Source organism: Corvus hawaiiensis, chromosome 5 (genome assembly GCF_020740725.1).
Source record: "Corvus hawaiiensis isolate bCorHaw1 chromosome 5, bCorHaw1.pri.cur, whole genome shotgun sequence".
Taxonomy (NCBI): Eukaryota; Metazoa; Chordata; class Aves; order Passeriformes; family Corvidae; genus Corvus; species Corvus hawaiiensis.
Window position 1 is genome coordinate 45,271,047 of NC_063217.1, and position 18,960 is coordinate 45,290,006.

The 18,960-nt window shown below is 35.1% G+C and overlaps 1 protein-coding gene across 2 annotated transcripts in view; it reads left to right on the plus strand.

Annotated features, from left to right (window-relative positions):
- Nucleotides 1-18,960, plus strand: part of SEC24B (SEC24 homolog B, COPII coat complex component) — a 45,980-nt gene that overhangs the window by 15,729 nt on the left and 11,291 nt on the right. Inside the window, exons 4-16 of one of the 2 annotated variants that reach the window (XM_048304138.1) lie at nucleotides 4,120-4,224; nucleotides 7,189-7,269; nucleotides 9,002-9,183; nucleotides 10,701-10,885; nucleotides 12,047-12,149; nucleotides 13,027-13,153; nucleotides 13,773-13,882; nucleotides 14,807-14,919; nucleotides 16,304-16,422; nucleotides 16,771-16,826; nucleotides 17,133-17,339; nucleotides 17,704-17,827; nucleotides 18,445-18,603. In XM_048304138.1, coding sequence (XP_048160095.1) covers nucleotides 4,120-4,224; nucleotides 7,189-7,269; nucleotides 9,002-9,183; nucleotides 10,701-10,885; nucleotides 12,047-12,149; nucleotides 13,027-13,153; nucleotides 13,773-13,882; nucleotides 14,807-14,919; nucleotides 16,304-16,422; nucleotides 16,771-16,826; nucleotides 17,133-17,339; nucleotides 17,704-17,827; nucleotides 18,445-18,603 — 1,671 coding nt within the window. The remainder of the gene's footprint in view (nucleotides 1-4,119; nucleotides 4,225-7,188; nucleotides 7,270-9,001; nucleotides 9,184-10,700; nucleotides 10,886-12,046; nucleotides 12,150-13,026; nucleotides 13,154-13,772; nucleotides 13,883-14,806; nucleotides 14,920-16,303; nucleotides 16,423-16,770; nucleotides 16,827-17,132; nucleotides 17,340-17,703; nucleotides 17,828-18,444; nucleotides 18,604-18,960) is intronic. The other variant, XM_048304139.1, reaches the window with a different exon arrangement.

Sequence of the window (18,960 nt, forward strand, 5' to 3'; positions counted from 1 at the left end):
TCCAAATCTAATAGACTGCATGAATTTTTTTTTTTTTGGCCGTGTTTTCTCTTAGCAATTTCAGAATTTTAAATTCTTGCAGATAAAGAACTCTGCATGAGGGGTGGAAGTAGGCATTAATTTTGTCCAGAACAACGTGATATCTCTGGAGTTCAAAATGATTGTCAACTGCATGTTGTGTAATTGTTGCAGTGTATTTTTTTATTCTTAAATTGCAAAATCCTCTGTCGTAAATAACTAAATTACCCCTTTTCCTCCATTTCCTCCTTTTTCTGGTAGAATGCAGCCTACAGGTTGTCCATAAATTATTTCTATATATATTAGAGGCAAAAAAATAATTGTTCATTGCTATAAAGTCCTATGTATGGTGTATAATTTTAAGGAAAATATGTCAATTTTTGGAACTGTGGATCTTGCACAGTTTTATAGTTGATTTTGGTGCTAGATAGACTTTGTATTGTAGGTGTGCTTGCTAGAAAAAAGTGTTGCTGCTTCTTCCAACAAAATTGCAAACCATGTTTTTAATGAGAAAAAAGATCTTAGCTTTTTAACTGTGATTGCTTTGATGTGCAATGTGTGTGTTCTGGAAGTGATTCCTGTGGAATCTGTGAACCCCTGGTACGGCAGCTACAGATCAGTGAAGTGGCTGCTGAACTCTTTCCTACATTCAAATGCTTCCACTAAGTGAAGGTCTATGCAGTAAGTAGCTGAATGAGCACACTTTAAGAGCAATATGTTGGCAGTATAAAGATAAGTTGCCAGGAGTTTATATTGATCTAATTTTATCTGTTTACATGTCATCACACTTAAGTTTCTATGTTCAGATGATGGTTTTATGAGCATTGGAAGACTTCAAACTCTTAATTAGTTTCATTTGAGGAGTCTGAAATAAGCAATGTACTTTTGCTTTTTTTATCAACAACATTTTTGTCAACAATTTGTGGAAATGATCCTACTGAAAAAATAGAACACGTACTGAGTATTTGCCTGGGTTAGAATTCCAAGTAAGTTTCCCATGCAGAGATCAGATGGACGTTTTTTTTTTTTTTTTAATTTAATATTTTTCTAAATTATAGAATACCATTGTCTGCATGAAAGCATTGTGAAAAAAACAGTTGGAATTAATTTTTCAAGAGAATTTCATTGTTTTAGGCTCCTATTGGGGCATTCCTATAAAAACTAAAAAATTCTGATTGTTTATTTGGCTATGTTCTAACAGGACAAGAACCTTAAAATGTATTAAAGCCTATTTAATCTTACATAACTATCTGTAGAAATTTAATGTGCACTTTTTGTTTTAAAGGCTTTTATGGTATGGGTGATTGAACTTAAAATACCTAAAAAGTTGATTTATTTCACAGGCAAATGTGTCGTTATCCCAATTTATCTTCTGTGTCCTGCCACGTACATTTCTAGGTGTCTAAATTATACTGGGATAAAGCCTTGGGATGCAATATTATTATATCACAGGTACACTGGTTGCAGGCTTTAGAAATTTCCAGTCCAAGAGATTTGTGATGATTTAAGTTCTGTGATTGCATTTTAGGCCAGATTTATGAAATAATCTGACTCAAAATAAATAATGATTTCAAAATTATCTTTTGCAGTTTTAAAACTGGGAGATTTTAACATCATTATCAAATCTGTAAAAGATACTGAGTTGTCACAACAGAAAACATGATTATGCACATGATTGCACTTGGAACTGCTGTCTGCAGCCACCCATTGGCCTACTATTGGCATTGCTGGACAGTGAACTAGAATGGGAGACTTTTCCCCCTGAAAATGACTGTTTAAACTAGGTTATTTTTTAGCCAGATCTATTCTCAGGAGCGTTTTTTTGGCTGGCAGTGAAAATAAATCTACGCAAACTCATAAGGCTGGTAAGAGTCATACCAGCCCTGTCTTCACAGCATTCATAGTGACATAATTTAAAATTCCTAAACTTCTGTGTCACTATCATATTTTTTTAATCTCTTCTGTATTCTTTCTGAACACCTGCATCCTTAATGTATGTGACCAGTAACTGGAAAAGCGGGAATTTTAGCAGTAGAAGATTGTTTGTTTGGGGCTTTTTTAAAGTAGTCAAAAGGCTTCAAAGGAACATTGATAGAATGACTAATCCAGTCCTTTTCTCTCATCTGCACATGCTTGGAATTTTTGCGTTGGCATGCACTTTCCAGGTAGATATCCTTTCTTTCTTCTTCCTGTCCATGTACATGATGTTTATTAGAGGTCTGTCTTTGCACTCTCACACTGGGCACATCTACTTTTACTTTGGTTCTCGCTGTTACAGTGCAGCCTTTCTTGTCATCCTTTTTTCCCCTTTTACTTGCATGTTAATTTTTTTAAGGTAGGTTTTATTTTTTTCTCTTTCACAATAATGCCGTTGTCCTGTTTTATTCCTCAGCAGTTCTCCCAGGTGTGACGAAAGACACAGTCTATTAGCTCTACTCTGTTCTTGCCACAGATAATGATTTTCTTGTATTCTCCTGCTCAAGTACATCCAGTAAATTTATAAAAGATGGGACTAGAAATTACTCAAATTAGCCCTGTGTTTTATCAGTATGGAAAAACTGAAGCACTGCATCTACTCAGTTGCCCTTGGGATGATTTTTCAGTCATTGTTGTGACTATTTGAATTATAGAGAAATTTGATGGGAATTGTACAAGTGTTAATGCACTAGATAAAGGAGTATTATGCCAGTTTTCTTGCACCAGTCTCTCTATGAAAGTTCACCTCAAGAATGTTGTTACAAAGTTTTGCTTTGTTTTGTTTTTGCTTCCAATATTTGGGTAGATACTCTTCACCTTGATTCTGTTGGGGTTTTTTAAGTGAAATTAAAGTGCTCCTCTTGGGTTCACTTGCTAACCCTGTTTGAAAAAGCCATGAAACCAACAGCGTTTATAGGCCATGTTTTAAACAAAGGTTGATACAGTTGATTGAAGTCGTGGATGGGCATATTATTAGTTACCATCATGGTATCAGATTATGCATAACATAACACTTCTGTAGTGCTTTATAGTATTAAAATAAAGAATGCTACTCAGTGGTACAGTGGTGCCACAGTACTTGTATGGGGGAAGAAACCGCAAATTCCCCAAAATTTGAAGAGTTTTGAATACTTAGGATATTTTCTTGCCATAGCAATCCATTAGATTGATAAGAGAGAAACAGTGATCACTTGCATTTATTTAGGATGACACTGCCTGACTAAAAGCATATTTAAAATCCTTGCTAACCCTGCCGTGTAACAAGAGAAACGTAAGATTTCTTGGAGATGCTGAAAATTCATCAATAAGAAGTAATGTAGGAAATTAATTATAAGCCATTGCTGCATGCTTTACTCTGTTTTAAAGTGCTATGTTTATGTGTTGCTTTTGTGTATTGTTCACATATGTTTAGAGTAGATACTGTAAAAGCAAACAATTAAAAAACTAAAAAAACCCTGTTAGGTTGTACTGTGAAGGTGACAGCAGTAACAGTTGTTGCATTGGCACCAGATGCTAGAAGTGTATGGTGTAATCACATGCTTATGAGCCCAAATTTAGGCGCTCATGTAAACATAAAACAACCCAAATTTTCATGTTTACCTAGCTTTAATTTCACTGATTGTGTTGTGCTCTCTGTATGTGTGTTTGTACTCTCGCATGTGGCAACAGCAGTATATTTCAATCATTTCTGACAGAATTCCAACATGAATTGTTCTTGTCTTAAATGGGGCAGGTGTGCCAAGCAAAAGTAAATACTAAACATTTCCATAACATAATTTAAATTTATGTGGAAATAACTCCTTTATTTCCATGTATTAATTTATGAAAGCACTCCACTGGACAAACTGGTATTAAAAAGATACGTAGCAAGTCTGTGTGTTTAACTTCCTGATACACATGCACATACACACATATAAAATTATCTGCTAACTTCCATGTGCTACTAATATTTTGCTGAACTAGCCCACTAAAAACTGCTTTTAGGGTTGTAAATTTAACTTTTTGCATGTTGGGATTTTCTCTGGAAGAGCTAATTTCTCTCACTTTTAATGCAATGATTTGTGACTTTCGTTTCTTGTCTTTCCTGTCTGTCTGACTCTGATGTTTGTGCTTTCCACTTCACAGGCATGCAGTATGGTGGATATGTTAATAATCAAGCTAGCTCTGCACCAGCTCCCTTGTCATCAAGTTCAGATGATGAGGAAGAGGATGAGGAGGATGAGGAAGCAGGTTGGCTTTAGCTTTACACCAGTACCTTATTCTCTTTTCTACTCAAGGTCTTCTCCATATTTCCATCCCCTGAAACTTTTTCTTCCTTTAAAGAGAAAGCATTACTCTGACTCTTCAACTTGAAATTTCCCAGGTGTTACTAGTATAGTAAACAAAAAGGACTTCAACAGTGACCAACAAATAGGTCCTTTTTTTTGTCATGTTAATATCAGATGTTTTATGAATCTAAAAAAGTAATATTTACAACTTGCAAGACTCCCGTATTTTTAGTATTTTGATTTGCAGTGAGTTTTAACAGAAGATAACTAGCTGTAGAACTTAGACTGATTAATTGCTCAGGTTAAGCAACCAGATGCCATTTGTATCATTACACTAAACAGTGTTTACCTTGTTTCTCATTCTATGCATAAGGAAGTCTTACAATTAAGGTAGTAAACACTGAGAGGTAGTAAGTGTGCTTTTAAAGACAGTAAATTAATCTGTGCTGGTTTTTTTCTTCTTCTAAGGTATGTGTCTCAATGGTCAGGCACTTAAGTTCAGTTAATCTGCTTGCTTTGCAGGAAAACTTAAAAAGTTTGTGGATTTTTTTTTTAAAGAAGCAGTTTGTCCTGATTGGTTGAAGCGTTACATACTTGGTTGCAAGGATTTTGCATGTCTTTTGTCAGAATGACCTGGTTTTGTGAGTTTAATGTTTCTCACCAGTTTAGTTTCTTCAATTATGGTAACTTATTTTCTTGGAACTTAGAGAAGTCTTTACTGTCTGCATGAGTGGTAGCAGTATAAAAAGCTTTTTCAGATAAACATTAGACTACTACCCTTGTTGATAGATGGAGGTAACAGCGCATACCTTGTACAGCTGGCTTTTAGTATTGATTGGGAATAGGAAACCGTTGTAGCTTTTTCTTTAGTTTTATAATTCATGCTTTCAGAAAAAAATCACTGCCATATAGTTCAGAGTTTTATTAAAATAATTAAATCATCAACTAGAATACTGGGAAAATAGTGTAGTGTACTCATAATAATTCTGTGAAGAATGGAACAAACCAGTGATGACATCCAGGTCATAATTAAGAACAGTGTGTTGGGTTCACATGCTAAGGTTTCTTTCAAATGATGTTGGTTGGTTTTTTATCAATTGTAACCTTTCTCTCCTTTGTTCCCTAAACGAAGTTTCGTACTCCCTACCATCATTCTCTCTCAAGTTCTGTACTTCACTAAAACCTGTAGTCTTGGAGGTATCATTGCATTTAAATTTATCTTAAGGAAAAGAGTGAAAGGGCACCCAGATTCAATACAGAAGCTACCTGATTAATAAGCAACATCCTGTTCTGTGCCCTGTCACCAGGAGCTAATGCAAATCCTAAACAGATTTCAGTAGACAAATTTCTGGCTCAGACTGTCACAGTGGTTTTATGAAAAATAGGTTTTGGAGATCTGGTTGTTTGTGTAACTTCTCAATTATTTTGTTGACGTAACAAAAGTATATTTTAACTTTTCTGTAGTAAGACTTAGCTTTAAAAGCCTTAATCCTGATCAGGGTAGAAGTCATGAATCTTGTTTCCTTCAGGTTCTAGAATAGAAAATAAAATCTTGCAATTATGTTCTTTTGTAACTTCTAGGATTGAAAAAAAAGAAAATTTACAGTGAAAATCTGAAAACTAAGATTGTATGAGTGTGACAGCATTAAATTTTCCTTTAAGTAATATATTATTGTTAGTGTTACGGATTTTTTTTAATAGCTTTTCTATATCTTAGTTGAATGCTTTAAAGGCAAAATGCTCAAAAATTATGTATGCTGTCAGGATGGTGCCATGGTATTGCTTCGTCCCAAATGTTAGTGATGTTATCTTTTCATATGCAGGAGTCTCTTTACTTGGAAATTTCAAATATTCCACCATTGAAGTTCTCCCTTGAACTACTTCCAGCTTTGCAATGGGATGTGTGGTCGTGGTTGATCCTTCTGAGTAGAACAGTATCAGTGAATCTTTTGAGTCTGTTCTGCCACAAAAATTATAAATACAGGATTTTCATTTTTTTCTTAATTCTTAAATAGACACTTTCTTTTCTATCGCACTTCATGGCTTGGTGTGTTTTAAAGAGCAGATACCTTTAATCTTCTTGGCCCTTTTTTCTTCAGAAATAAATGGATGTGAAGTGGCATTGGAAGATATGGTTTAAAATAATTTTTTGTTTTGCAATATGTTTTACAATAAGATATTAAAGATCTGTGCATAGGTTGAACTGAAAATTAATCAATTGAGTCTCTTGAGCACTAACAACTAGCTATGTGCTCATTGTGCTTTTTTGTATCTGTCAAGTTAACATTTGGTACTTACTTTTACATAGTTACTTTTTACTTAGCTTCTCTTGGCTGAGCCCAAGTTTTTACCAACTGAAGCTGAGACCTCTTGTCCGTGATAATGAAAAGTAGAATCTTTAGCCTGAAAGGAAAGCAAGCTGTGAATTAGAACAGTACAGAAGGGAGGGAAGAATTAAATACGTGGCAGTTTGGCTTGAAGGTGGGGTGGTGGATAATCACTCTGAAGACCATGGGAATCTTCTGTTGTTTGCAGTTGTGATGAAAGTCATGAATGGACTGTTTTTAAAATAAGCATGGCTTCAGTTGGTGTATTCTAGAAGTAACTTTTGGTTTAATAGAAAAATATTTTTTTATTTCAAGAAACAACTTTTTTCATTGTTTCTGTCTTTTCCCCATTGATCTCTCTTGCTGTTTGTTGGGCATGTGCTTGTTTGTTTTTAGTATCATGTTGATTATACTTTCTCCCTTTCCTCTTTACAGTGGTAATAGTTTTCAAGTCTTAGAGCTGAAGTGGTGGGGTTTTTTTCCCAGGATCTTTCTTGACAGTTTCTTATCAAAGGTTTAAAAAAAACCACTCAGTCTCTTATTTATCAAAAATTTGCCGTTTCTGATGTACCTAAAGTTAAACTATTTTCCTCCCCCAGCACTTGATAGTTCCTCTACTACAAGCAGTGCCTCTCCTGTTCTGAACAATTATGATGCCCTGGAAGGAGGTGGCTATCCAGGTAAGATGTTTGTTTTGAATTATTTATTTAAGTACTTAAATGTGGGTTTTTTATTATTTCTGGTGTTGTTATTGTTAATTAACAAGTAGATGAAAGGTGATGCCTATAAAAGGAACAAGGGAAATCATCAGAGAAAACATACATGCCTATTTTAATAACTTTTCACATTTTTAACACTGAAGTTCATATAACCATTTAATAAAACTTCCTTGAATCATGTCATACTTTCCACTGTAGTATTGAGCGTAGTGCTGAATATATGCTAAGTGTGAAAGCGGCATCTTTTTCTAGATTATACTGTATGCCTGATTGTGCTGTTGACATTAGGAGCTGATAATAGTGGCTGACACATCACAGAAGTTTTGGGAGACCAACAATATCAGCTTGCAGAGATGCTTGGATCAGGTTATTTTCTTTTATTTTTCTTCATTTAAAGAAAATGGCTGCTATTTTGCTTACTCTTAGCTCTAAAAATATCAGGACTGTCTGGTTGGTTCTGAATGAACCCACTGGCTGACTACCTTGGTCTTGAAATCTGTAGAGCTGCCATATTATGAGCAAGTGGAAAAGATGCTATTCAAAGTATTTTATCCAGTATTTTAAATGATAATTGAATTAATTTGGACGGCCTACCCCTCCTGGCTCTTTTGCCTTGTTCTGGCCCCTGGGAGTGTCACAGTAGTTTGCCTTAGTTTGATGGGTTCCTGATTAAAGTGAGGTCTCTCTCAATTAGAAAGCTGATATTGTTATCCACATAGGGTCTAGCAGGATTAAAAATTCTAACTTCTTGCCTAATAACTAACTATTTTGGTTCTGCTGAAGGCATATTCTAAAAACAACTTGTTCCTTCTTTTTTTCCTTAAACAGAGTCAACATTACATTTCTTAAATCTGTTGATTTTTTAGTTTATTGGATTTTTTTCCCTCACGGAGTGTTCATTCCAAACATAGTTTCTTGGCAGTTGGTTTCTGGAGTGCTTTGTTTCTTTGCTTGCACTTTTCCCAGTGGACTTTAGCAAGCTTAAATTCTTCTGAAACTTAGCTCACATTTGTAGACATTTCTAAAGAGTAGTTTCATCTATTTACAACTGTTAACTTCACTATGGATTTAGGTCTATGTCTTACTTTCAGTTTGACTTCTAAAACTAATGGAACTAAACTGTACTGCAGTGATATACAAGAGAAACTTGTATCAGTTATTAACGTCAAGAGAGACCATGCTTAGTTTCTTCTCTGCCATTTGTGAATACTGTCAGAACATAAGATTAAGCCAACTGAACTATTCTCTAACTGTAGACACAGCTTTTCATTAACTAGAATCACAGAATGATTCTAGTCATGTTTTGACATTATTCAGAAGTGGTAGAGGGGAGACTTGGTCTCTTCTGTGGTTTATATCAAATGTATATGTTGGAATAAAATGTGGTTCTAAGGGGTTATTCTTTTTTTATTCAGTTGAAATAATTTTTTTTCAAGTTCCCTCTTTTTGTAAAGCAACATTTTGTTTGTAGTGACACAAGTCTCTGGTCATCTTCCCATATACACTGTCTTTGTCAGTATTCTTGAAATAATCTTCCTTGCTAATTTCTTTTTTCAGTGCAGAAAAATAACTTGATGGATAATGAAAAAACTTATAAATGGCAATGTTGTTTTAAAACATTTAGTTTACATTTAAATTTAGAAGGAAATAGTAAGTATATTGAATACCTGTGGGATTTCTTTTGTCCTTCCAGAGACACGTTCTGTGACCAGCAGCCCAGTTCCCGCTCCATCAGTCCTCCAAACATCAAAAGCTTCTAAGCCCTTTGGTTATGGATATCCAGCACTGCAGCCAGGCTACCAAAATGCAACACCACCTACTCCTGTGCAGCCCAGTAATCCAGGACACCATCCTGGTTTTCAGCACTATCCACAGGCTTGTATTTTTAATTTAAATATTACTTCATTAAGTACTTTGTGAGAAAACCGTTTTCTGTGTGATCTATTTCCCCTTTATTTTCATATTTTTATAATTTCTGAGACAATAAATATTAGGTATAATATTGATGTCATAGCTGTGGTTCTAAACTTACTAGCAGGCTTTTGAATGAAAATTTTAAGAGTGCCTCCAAGTAGTTAGACGAACAAGTTTGCTTCACCAGTTATGAGCAACCTCCACAGTGTTGAGGTTTGGTGTTTGAAAGAGCTGGACTTTATTGATAGGAAACCATGAAGAAGCATAAGGAAGTACTTGATCAGCATATATCAGAGCATAGGCTATGATCTCAAATGATCTTATGAGCAAGGCATGGCATAGGGTCCAGATAGAGAGCTCTATAGAGCTTGTGCTGGGCATGTGCAGTGGAGCAGGCTGCCTACATCTGATCTGTTTTCCTGGTAAAGAGAGCACCAAACACCCAAGAAATTGTGTACAATCACCTGATTCCTGTTGTACACTGAGAACAGTGACAGAAGAGCCAGACACTGGGGCAAGACACAACTGCTGAAGAAGTGCAGAGAAATGTATGTGTGAAGGGGTCTTGAAAAAGAAACATAATGATACACAAATCCTGCTCTCTGAATAAGAGCCAGTTGGCAAAACAGTGAAACTGCTGTGGTGGGTGACCAAAATTCCTTACTGCATATAACAACCAGGAGCGCTTTCACTGTCACAGCCATAATGTAAAATGTGATTTGGAATAAATGTTTAATTTAATTTTTTTTTTTTTAATTGAAAGGATTGGCTTCATCTTTAATGTAAGATGGAGTTAAGCTCTTTTCAGGAGCACACTGTAAAAGAACAGCAGTTGCTTCAAGTGAATTGTGGTTGGATCTATTAGGAGAAAATTCTTCAGGATGGGAGTGGGGAAGCACTGGAACAGATTGTGCTGTGAAATTGTCAATCCTTAGATATTTTCAAAACTTAGCTGGACAAGTCTATATGAGCAACCTAAATTAACTTTTAAGTTAGCCTTGCTCGAGCAAGGGGTTCGACTACCAGACCTCAAAGGTGCCTTCCAACCTAACTTTTTCTCCTCTTCTATGGTGTTTTGTTTCAATTTAAATATTTAAAGGCAGTGTCTGTAACTTGGAAAAGTTTATTGTAACATAAGTTAAATTGCAGCAGAGAGTGGGAGAGAAATTGTGTCAGCATTTTTAGTAACTTGTTTTCTTATGCCTGGAGAGATTGAAGGATTATGTGTGACTTCCAGTGTTGATTTGTGTAATGAATTTGAATTTTGTCCAATGATACACATTTGGAAGGTGTGTCACATTTGTCTTAGCATTTTTAAATTTCTGCAGTACAACTTTGTTTGTGTGGGTTTGTTACTAACTGCTGCTGTATCTTTTTTTAATACATGCCTGGGATGGAGGGAATTACAAGAAGATTGAAGGTTGTTATTTACACATCATTGTGTGTTTACCTGTTTGTCATGCTGTTACTTTTTTCAGCAATATCCAGGTGTGAACCAGCTGTCCTCTTCTTTAGGAGGGTTAAGTCTACAGCATTCTCAGCAGCCAGAAAGCTTGAGACCAGTAAACCTTACACATGATAGAAATATTTTACCGGTGTCTTCAGTTCCAGCACCTGTGCCTAACTTGAATTCTGATCTTAGGAAATTAAACTGCAGTCCAGAGTAAGTTTACTGGGTCTGGGACAGCATCTTATATTTTTTAGTGGGCAATAATTATTTAAAATGTCAAAAAATGTCTAAACCGACTCCTGACTTTAAATCTTAGTGATGAGCTAATAAAACCCCTTTCAATTGAAAATAAGTTTATCCTCTGAATACTTACACAAGTATTGAAACTGTCCTGCCATCAGAATACATAATATGCAGTGAGTGTAGCTTGTTTCCTAATACTTTAATAATTTTGTTTTATCTTCACCTTGTTTTATCCATTTAAAAAAAACCAGTCTTTTAATAAACACCTTAATGTTATGCAGTATGTTTAATAGAATATTTTCATAATATTGCATAGGATTTTCTTCACAAAAATATTATGATCATGCCTGAATACATGTAATAATGTATGAATATATTTTATTATGGTAATTCTGCAATCACATATCCTTTTACCTCTGATTAACATTAAGTAGTATTATCAACTATCCCAAGTCACGTGCAGCTAAGTACAATGGGAAGTGCTATTCCCCAGAGATTTTGTTTGTAATTCCAAAATAAATATTCTTCATTGCCCTAAAGTGACACAGCATCCTTATTGCTGTAGTGACAGTGCATGGTCCCACCAGAAAGCAGAAATCAGAAAACCGAAGGCCAGGAAGTCATTCTTATATGTGGAACACTTCGGACCACACTGTTTGTGCCTTGGGCTTTTTTAGTGTCCCTTCAGGTTACACAAAACAAGAGGTTTTTACTCTCTCAGTATTTGGGATTGTTTTCTGCTGTTTTCTTACATAAATATGACATCCTGAGAACTAGTCAAATACTCTATTACTTCTGTAGTTCCTTCACTGGAAAAGTCTTTATAATGAATAGAAAAATACGTAGTTTTCATTGAGTATTGTACCTAAAGGTTTTCTGTCTCTTAATTGCAAGTTAGTTTTGTTATACTTGTATTGCTGAACTACTAAACTGCGGAGCAGGGGAGTATTTTTTTGTTCATTTCCTTAGGAAGCCATTCTAAAAATCGGTTTGCATTTTTTAAAATTAAATTATCTTTGTAAAACATAGGGTTTCTTAAATTTCTAAGTTCTTTAAAATCAGGTGTTAACACAATGTTTTCAGCATCTTTTAAAATGTTGTTTTTAACATAATTTTTCTGTTTCCTTTCAGCTCATTTCGATGTACATTGACAAATATTCCACAGACACAGGCTTTGTTAAACAGAGCTAAGCTTCCTTTGGGTTTGTTGCTGCATCCCTTCAGGGACTTAACGGTAAAGTATCTTACTTTTTTTTCAGTGTGTTTATTTTATATATGCATTTGTTCTATTTTCATTCAAACAATAAAATATAATGACTCTTAAGTCCTAAGTTTAACAGAAGTACCAAAAAATTGTCTGTGACTTAGAGAGGAGGAGAGCAAAAAAAGCCTTGAAATTGCTACTTCATTGAAATTCATAGGGGAGAAGCTTTGGAGAAGTCCTTCAAGTTTCTTTTTGTGTTGATGGAAATCTTTGCTTTCCTGTGGTTCTCCAAAGAATCGCCGCTCTGTGTGTTGGGCTCACAACTGTCAGATACCTCTTGAAAAGGTGTTCACAGAGCTCTCCTGGAGAGAGGTGCTTGGTTTGAATGGGTGACTGGCCTGATACTTGCTGTCAATAGAATGTAAGCACAATGTAAGAGTGAAGCTATATTCATAATTGTTAAGCAACTCCTCTCAATATAATTTATTAGCACTTATGTAAAAATGTGAATAACTGTCTGGTATAACTTCCTTTTATAAAATGTGTGTTCTTTGTGTAAGGTTTGCTTTCTGTCATATTTCATACAGAGTCGCTCAGTTGTCCTATCTTTCATAATTCCTTTTGCTATAGTAGCTGTAATTTAAAGTAATTTCATTTAAGATCTTACTGCATCTTTGATTTTGAGATTAGATTAAGGCAATAATTAAATGTTACTTGTTTTGATTTTAAGTGGGCTATTGTTTCTAGTAGACATAATAATTACTCTGTGAAATTGAACTAAACAGCTAAAAGGAAAGATGATAGAAAATGTAGTCTTAGAAAGCTTTTATGAACTGTACTGCACAGTGATGTTTTCCATAAAATGTATTCTACACCTTTGTGACAGCTTTTCATTGTTTCTTTTTAGCAACTACCAGTAATAACATCAAGCACAATAGTGAGATGCAGATCCTGCAGGACTTATATCAACCCTTTTGTTTCTTTCATTGATCAAAGGCGGTGGAAATGCAACCTGTGCTATAGAGTTAATGATGGTAAGTGACTGTCGCGGGAGATGCTTGCATTTATAGAATCTCTTTCAAGTATTTGCATTGTATCAGTCCATGGGATACTTTAGATTAAAACATAGACTATACTGACAGTGTTCTTATGATCCAGAGAGTTTGAAAAACATCTTAAGTCAGATGTGTTGTGCATTTTCTCGAAGCAAAAGATTGTTTTGCAATCTTCGGGGAGATGAAGAAAATGTATTCATATTATGCTGATTACTTGTCTAATGAAATCAGCTAATCCCACTGACTGCAGTTGCAATATGCAAATGGAAACACAATAACAGCTACAACTGCAATCCAGGCCAGAGGTTATGAGAAACAGTACAGATTGCTGCTCGTTGTGAAATGCTCACTTGCATTGCTGTTTTATAGTTGGGAATATATTGTTGTTCAAAAAAAACCTTTCTGATTACTGAACTTTGATGTTAAAGATATGCTTGAGATATTTGAAATATTCCTTTGTTTTATGTATCCGTAATGTGAATTTTTTGCTGGTGCAATAATTGAAATGTGCCCACATTACTTTGGTTGTAGCTGCAATAATGGTTTTTATTTGCTGACAAAAATATAATCTATATTGGGGGGAATTTTTTTTTAATAGTTCCTGAAGAATTTATGTATAATCCTCTGACACGGTCTTATGGAGAGCCTCACAAACGGCCAGAGGTGCAAAATTCTACAGTGGAATTCATTGCTTCCTCAGACTATATGGTAAAAAAAGTTTTTGTGGTAGCTTCAACAGCAATTGCATATTAATATAATAGTGCTTGTAATTAATGTTGCATATTGCTCCTGTGATGTGTATTAATTTTCCCATGAAGCTCGTCTTAACATCAAGGAATAGTTAAATTCATATTTTGAGTTTTGGTTAATGTACACAGTCAGAAGATTTTCACTTAAAGGTAATTCAATGTGTGTTGTAATCCAGTGTAGTTTAATGTGGCACGGTCAGATTTGAATCTGATGCAGTGTAATTTCTGCCTTTCTCTCTCCTTTTGAGGAGGTTTTGAAAAACCAGTAATAGAATAATAAGCAAATTAATTCAGCTTCAAATTTCTAATTAGTAGTTGTGAAGAAATGATTCTTATTAGGAGTCAGCTTACAATTGCTGTGATAGTGGGAAAAAACCTAGTTCATAATGACATTATTAGCAGCAGCAAAAATAAATTGTTCTCTTGTCTTTGAATTGAAACACTGTGGCAGACACATTGAACAGTGAATAAACAGAGCTTGTTACACATCCTATTCTTGGGGGAAGGATGTAGGTAGGATACTTTAACCCTGTTTAATGGATCACATTGTCCATGTACTGAAAGAACAATGGAATTTAAAAGATGGGAGTCCGTATCTTTCATCATGTTTGACTGTTGGAAGGAGGGACTAAAACACCCTTTTTTTTCCTGAAGTATAGTATTTTATGTTAACTACAAATGGCAGTTACTAACCACTGGGGATTGTGGTTAAGTCTATGTGCACATTGCTTAGTAAATTACCTTTATTTCATAATGTATACCTTGCATTTTTCTAAGTATTCCCTTTTCCTACTTCCCTTTCTAATGACTAATCACTTTTAACATTTCTTTGAATATGATTTTTGAGTGTTTTTGTTTTGTTTTGTTTTTTTTTACTTTGTAGCTTCGTCCTCCTCAGCCTGCGGTATATTTATTTGTTTTAGATGTGTCTCATAATGCAGTGGAAGCTGGATATTTGACAATAGTCTGCCAGTCATTGCTGGAAAACCTAGACAAGTAAGAGTATAAATAACCTTTTCAAATCAGCTAACATGTTGTTATGAAGAATTGTCAATTAAAATTTTGAAGGAAGTTTCAAAGTGTCTAAACATTCTGTCCCTAAAGGGCAGAAGTTCCATTGCCTGGAATTTCTTCCCGGCATGTGTATCTGCATATAATTTACTTACTTATCTGCAAGGAATATTTAGCTGTAACTTCTAACAACATGTTGATTGTACAAAGATTTTTAAATTGCATTCTTTCCCCCGCCAAGAACAACAAAAAAAATAAATTACAGAGCTTAAATTGTCTGGTTCTTGTGCTGAAACATCTGAGGTGCTGCAAACTGGATTGAGAGTGAGACTGCCCAGGTGAATTCTGTTGTCAGTTTGGTTTTCTTAGATCACAGTTACCCAGATCTACCTGTGCCAGTTTCTGTGTGTTTTCATTTTTGCACTGGGACAGCGTGTATGGGACTGTTGCTCGTGCTTTTTGAGCGAGGATTAATGAGCTTCACTGTGTTCATGCCTTTTGACAGCTAATCCTGTGGAGGCCTTGCCTTGAAAATTCCTTTCTTCAAGTTTTTCTTGGGGAGCTTGGTTTTCTCATGAAGAAACCAACATATACATTAAAAATCTTCACTTCCATTTTTTGGTTCAGTCTTTCTTTGTTCAGTTTTTTACAGCTGTTTTGTCAACAGATTCTCAGAAACATGCTTAATTATTTTAGGAAAATTCATAAAATCCCATGCAAAGTCTACAAGAAAATCAGTGCATCCACCTCATTTATATACCCAGATGGTAACAACAATATTTGCCTCTATTGCTTTTGGTCACTGTCATGGTTTTCAGCACTTGATGATGTTTTTTATATTTTATTTGAGAAATCCCATGTAGTCTTTAATTTTGTATTATGCCTGCCATACACTGAAATATGGTCCACATGAGAAGTAAGTATGTTGCATTGTAGAGACATTGGATTTTGGTTTAGAGCTGTAAGTACTCTGCAACTACAGCTACACTAACTGCATTAGTGAATGGGGGCTCTGAATTAGGAAAGAGCACAATGCAATGTTTTCTATTAAAGAACTGAAAAGGCTGCCTTCTTTCATGTGTAATGTTTAAATGAACCTATAAAGTTCTCTTTTGAAACAAAACATCAATTAATAGTGAGTGCTTGTCTGTAACACTTGGTTTTATAAACTGTATTATTACCCCAGCTCTTCAGAAAATATTGAGGGGATATTGCTTGTATTCATGCTTCAGATCTCCCTTCTTATGTTCTCTCCCGTCACTTCTTTACACATGAACTGAGTTTCTGCTAACATCAGCAGGAGACCTGAGTATCTTTCTGCCTTGAGAGAGAGATTTAGGGCTTAATAGTTTATTTTTAATTGCTTCAGGCTGCCTGGAGATTCAAGAACAAGAATAGGGTTCATAACGTTTGACAGCACTGTTCAGTTTTACAACTTGCAAGAAGGTTTATCACAGCCTCAGATGCTGATTGTCTCAGATATTGATGGTAAGTAAAAAGAAAATGGAAGTTGAATTTTTGAGAACCTATTATTTATTTTTTTCCCAGAACGAAGGCTAGAATCTCTCAACTATTTGGTATTTTACAGAGTATTTTTTTGAAAAATAGTCTTGCACTAACTACAGAGTAGGCCATGTTTAAAATGTGAAATTCAAAGGTTAATTTTGCTTTGAATAGGACAAGCTTTGTATAGACTGTATTACTCTCTCTAACACATATTAGAAAAGTAGACTGTTTTGTGGTGTGTGTGTGTAGCAGTGGGCAATGAAATGTTTTGTTCTATTTTAGTGCTACCTTTTTCTTTAATAAAAAAGTTTTTTTCTTTTCTCTCTACAGATATTTTCCTACCTACACCAGATAGTTTACTTGTAAATCTCCATGAAAGCAAAGAGGTATGATTGCTCAAAATACATCATTAAATTTAAGGTGTTAAATGTTCAAAATAGATGCTCGTGTTAAACTTTGAATTCAAGCTTATCTTCATAATATGTGGTTCCAATGCTAAATTTTCATTATGGAAGTATTACATGTTGTTTCTTTGATACATCACAGCTTTTAAAATTACAACTTTGTTTTCCTTAGTGTATTAAAACTAAACTGAAATATTTGGTACTAATTCTTTCACTTTAGTCATGGCAATACAGCTTTTTAGAAACAGCAGAAAATGTCAAACTTACAAAATCTCGTTTGTTCTGCAGCTGATAAAAGATCTACTGAATGCATTACCAAATATGTTCACCAATACTAGAGAAACACACAGTGCATTGGGCCCTGCTCTTCAGGCTGCATTTAAACTGATGTCTCCAACGGGTGGTCGGATCTCTGTGTTTCAAACTCAGCTACCGTCTTTGGGAGCGGGGCTTTTGCATTCCAGAGAAGATCCCAATCAAAGGTCAAGCACAAAGGTAAAAACCTTACTACTAATTTCAAGAGACTAAGGACTGGCCATGTCTTTCTGACTTGCATAGTTCTGCAGATCAATGCTTGGTTTTATTTTATAACAATTCACTAAATTTTAATTATGTCTATGTTTATGCATTTAAGATCACTAGTTTATACATGTATGTGTGGTGTTGTTTTGAAGTGTGTGAGCTGTCTTTTGGCCTTTGGTGCATCATTTTTCTTGGCAAGCAAAAGAAGCTGCAAATATTTGTGATTGGTTTGTGATCAGTTACTCAGATGCTGCTGTATAGTACATCTTTTGTTCCATGAAGTCTAAAAACCGTGATTGTTGCCTTAACTCTTCCCTGTATGATTTATTCACTAAAGGTGGTCCAGCATCTTGGTCCAGCAACAGACTTTTATAAGAAGTTGGCACTGGACTGCTCCGGCCAGCAGACTGCTGTGGATTTATTTCTCTTAAGTTCACAATATTCTGATCTAGCTTCTCTTGGTAAGGAGTACCTCATTCCCTCTTTGTGCGCTGTTGTCTCTCTTCAGAAGCATAGGCTACCTCAGGAATTCTTACATCATGTAAATATTTTAGCACTTCTGTAATTGCAGCTCATGTTGCAAAGGAATTGACCTTGAAGTTGATAGAAGTAAAGAACAGAAGTATTACATTGGTGGTATCAGACAACTTATTCTAGGATTTCAAAGTTTTAAATGAGAAGTATTCTCCTGCTCAAGAACAGGAAACAGAAACGTGGCAAGGAATAAATGAAGTTTAATTATAGGGGTAGAACAGAGGTTTCATCTTTCAGTAATTATCCAAGATTTGTCTCTGCACACACACGTAATTTTGCCTCTACACTATTAGATGTTTTTGCAAGCACTTCAGTCTTAGCTGCCAAAGGTAGGATGCTTATTGAGCTTGGTGTATAATTAGGTCATTATGGTTCATTTCTGTTTTCAGTGGCCTGAGTCTGGGACAGTTCTCACTGTCTTACAGATGTGGGTGATATTGAGAAGATGAACATAGATGTGACTTGTGGAAATCTGGACACAATTTTTTGTCCTGATTTCACATTACAGTTTTACTTCTTAACTGTATCTTTCCTTCCTTCACAGCTTGCATGTCTAAGTATTCTGCTGGATGCATCTATTACTATCCATCTTTCCATCGTACCCATAATCCTGCTCAGGCTGAAAAGTTGCAAAAAGACCTGAAAAGATACCTTACAAGAAAGATTGGATTTGAAGCAGTTATGCGCATAAGATGTACGAAAGGTACGTCTTAAATACTGATTCATATGGAAAGGTTGGTGTAGGTGTGTTAGCAATCATTTTTATTGTGCTTAGTCTTAAGCAACATTAAATTGAATGTTATTTCTCTTTCTTTCAAGAATAAGATAGTTACCTTCTTTATGTCAAGTTAGCTTTTGGTGTTTGTTTTCTTGTTTTGTTTTTTAGTTGATGGTACCATCTCACTGTAAGTTGACATGTGTAATGTAAGGGCATCATTCACTTTGGAGTGTTCAGAATTGAACATGCACTCTACAGGATCATGCTGAAATGTCTAATGATTCATTTAATTGGTTCTACATGATAGAATTTTTACTGTTTTCTTAAACCTTAGCTTGAGGG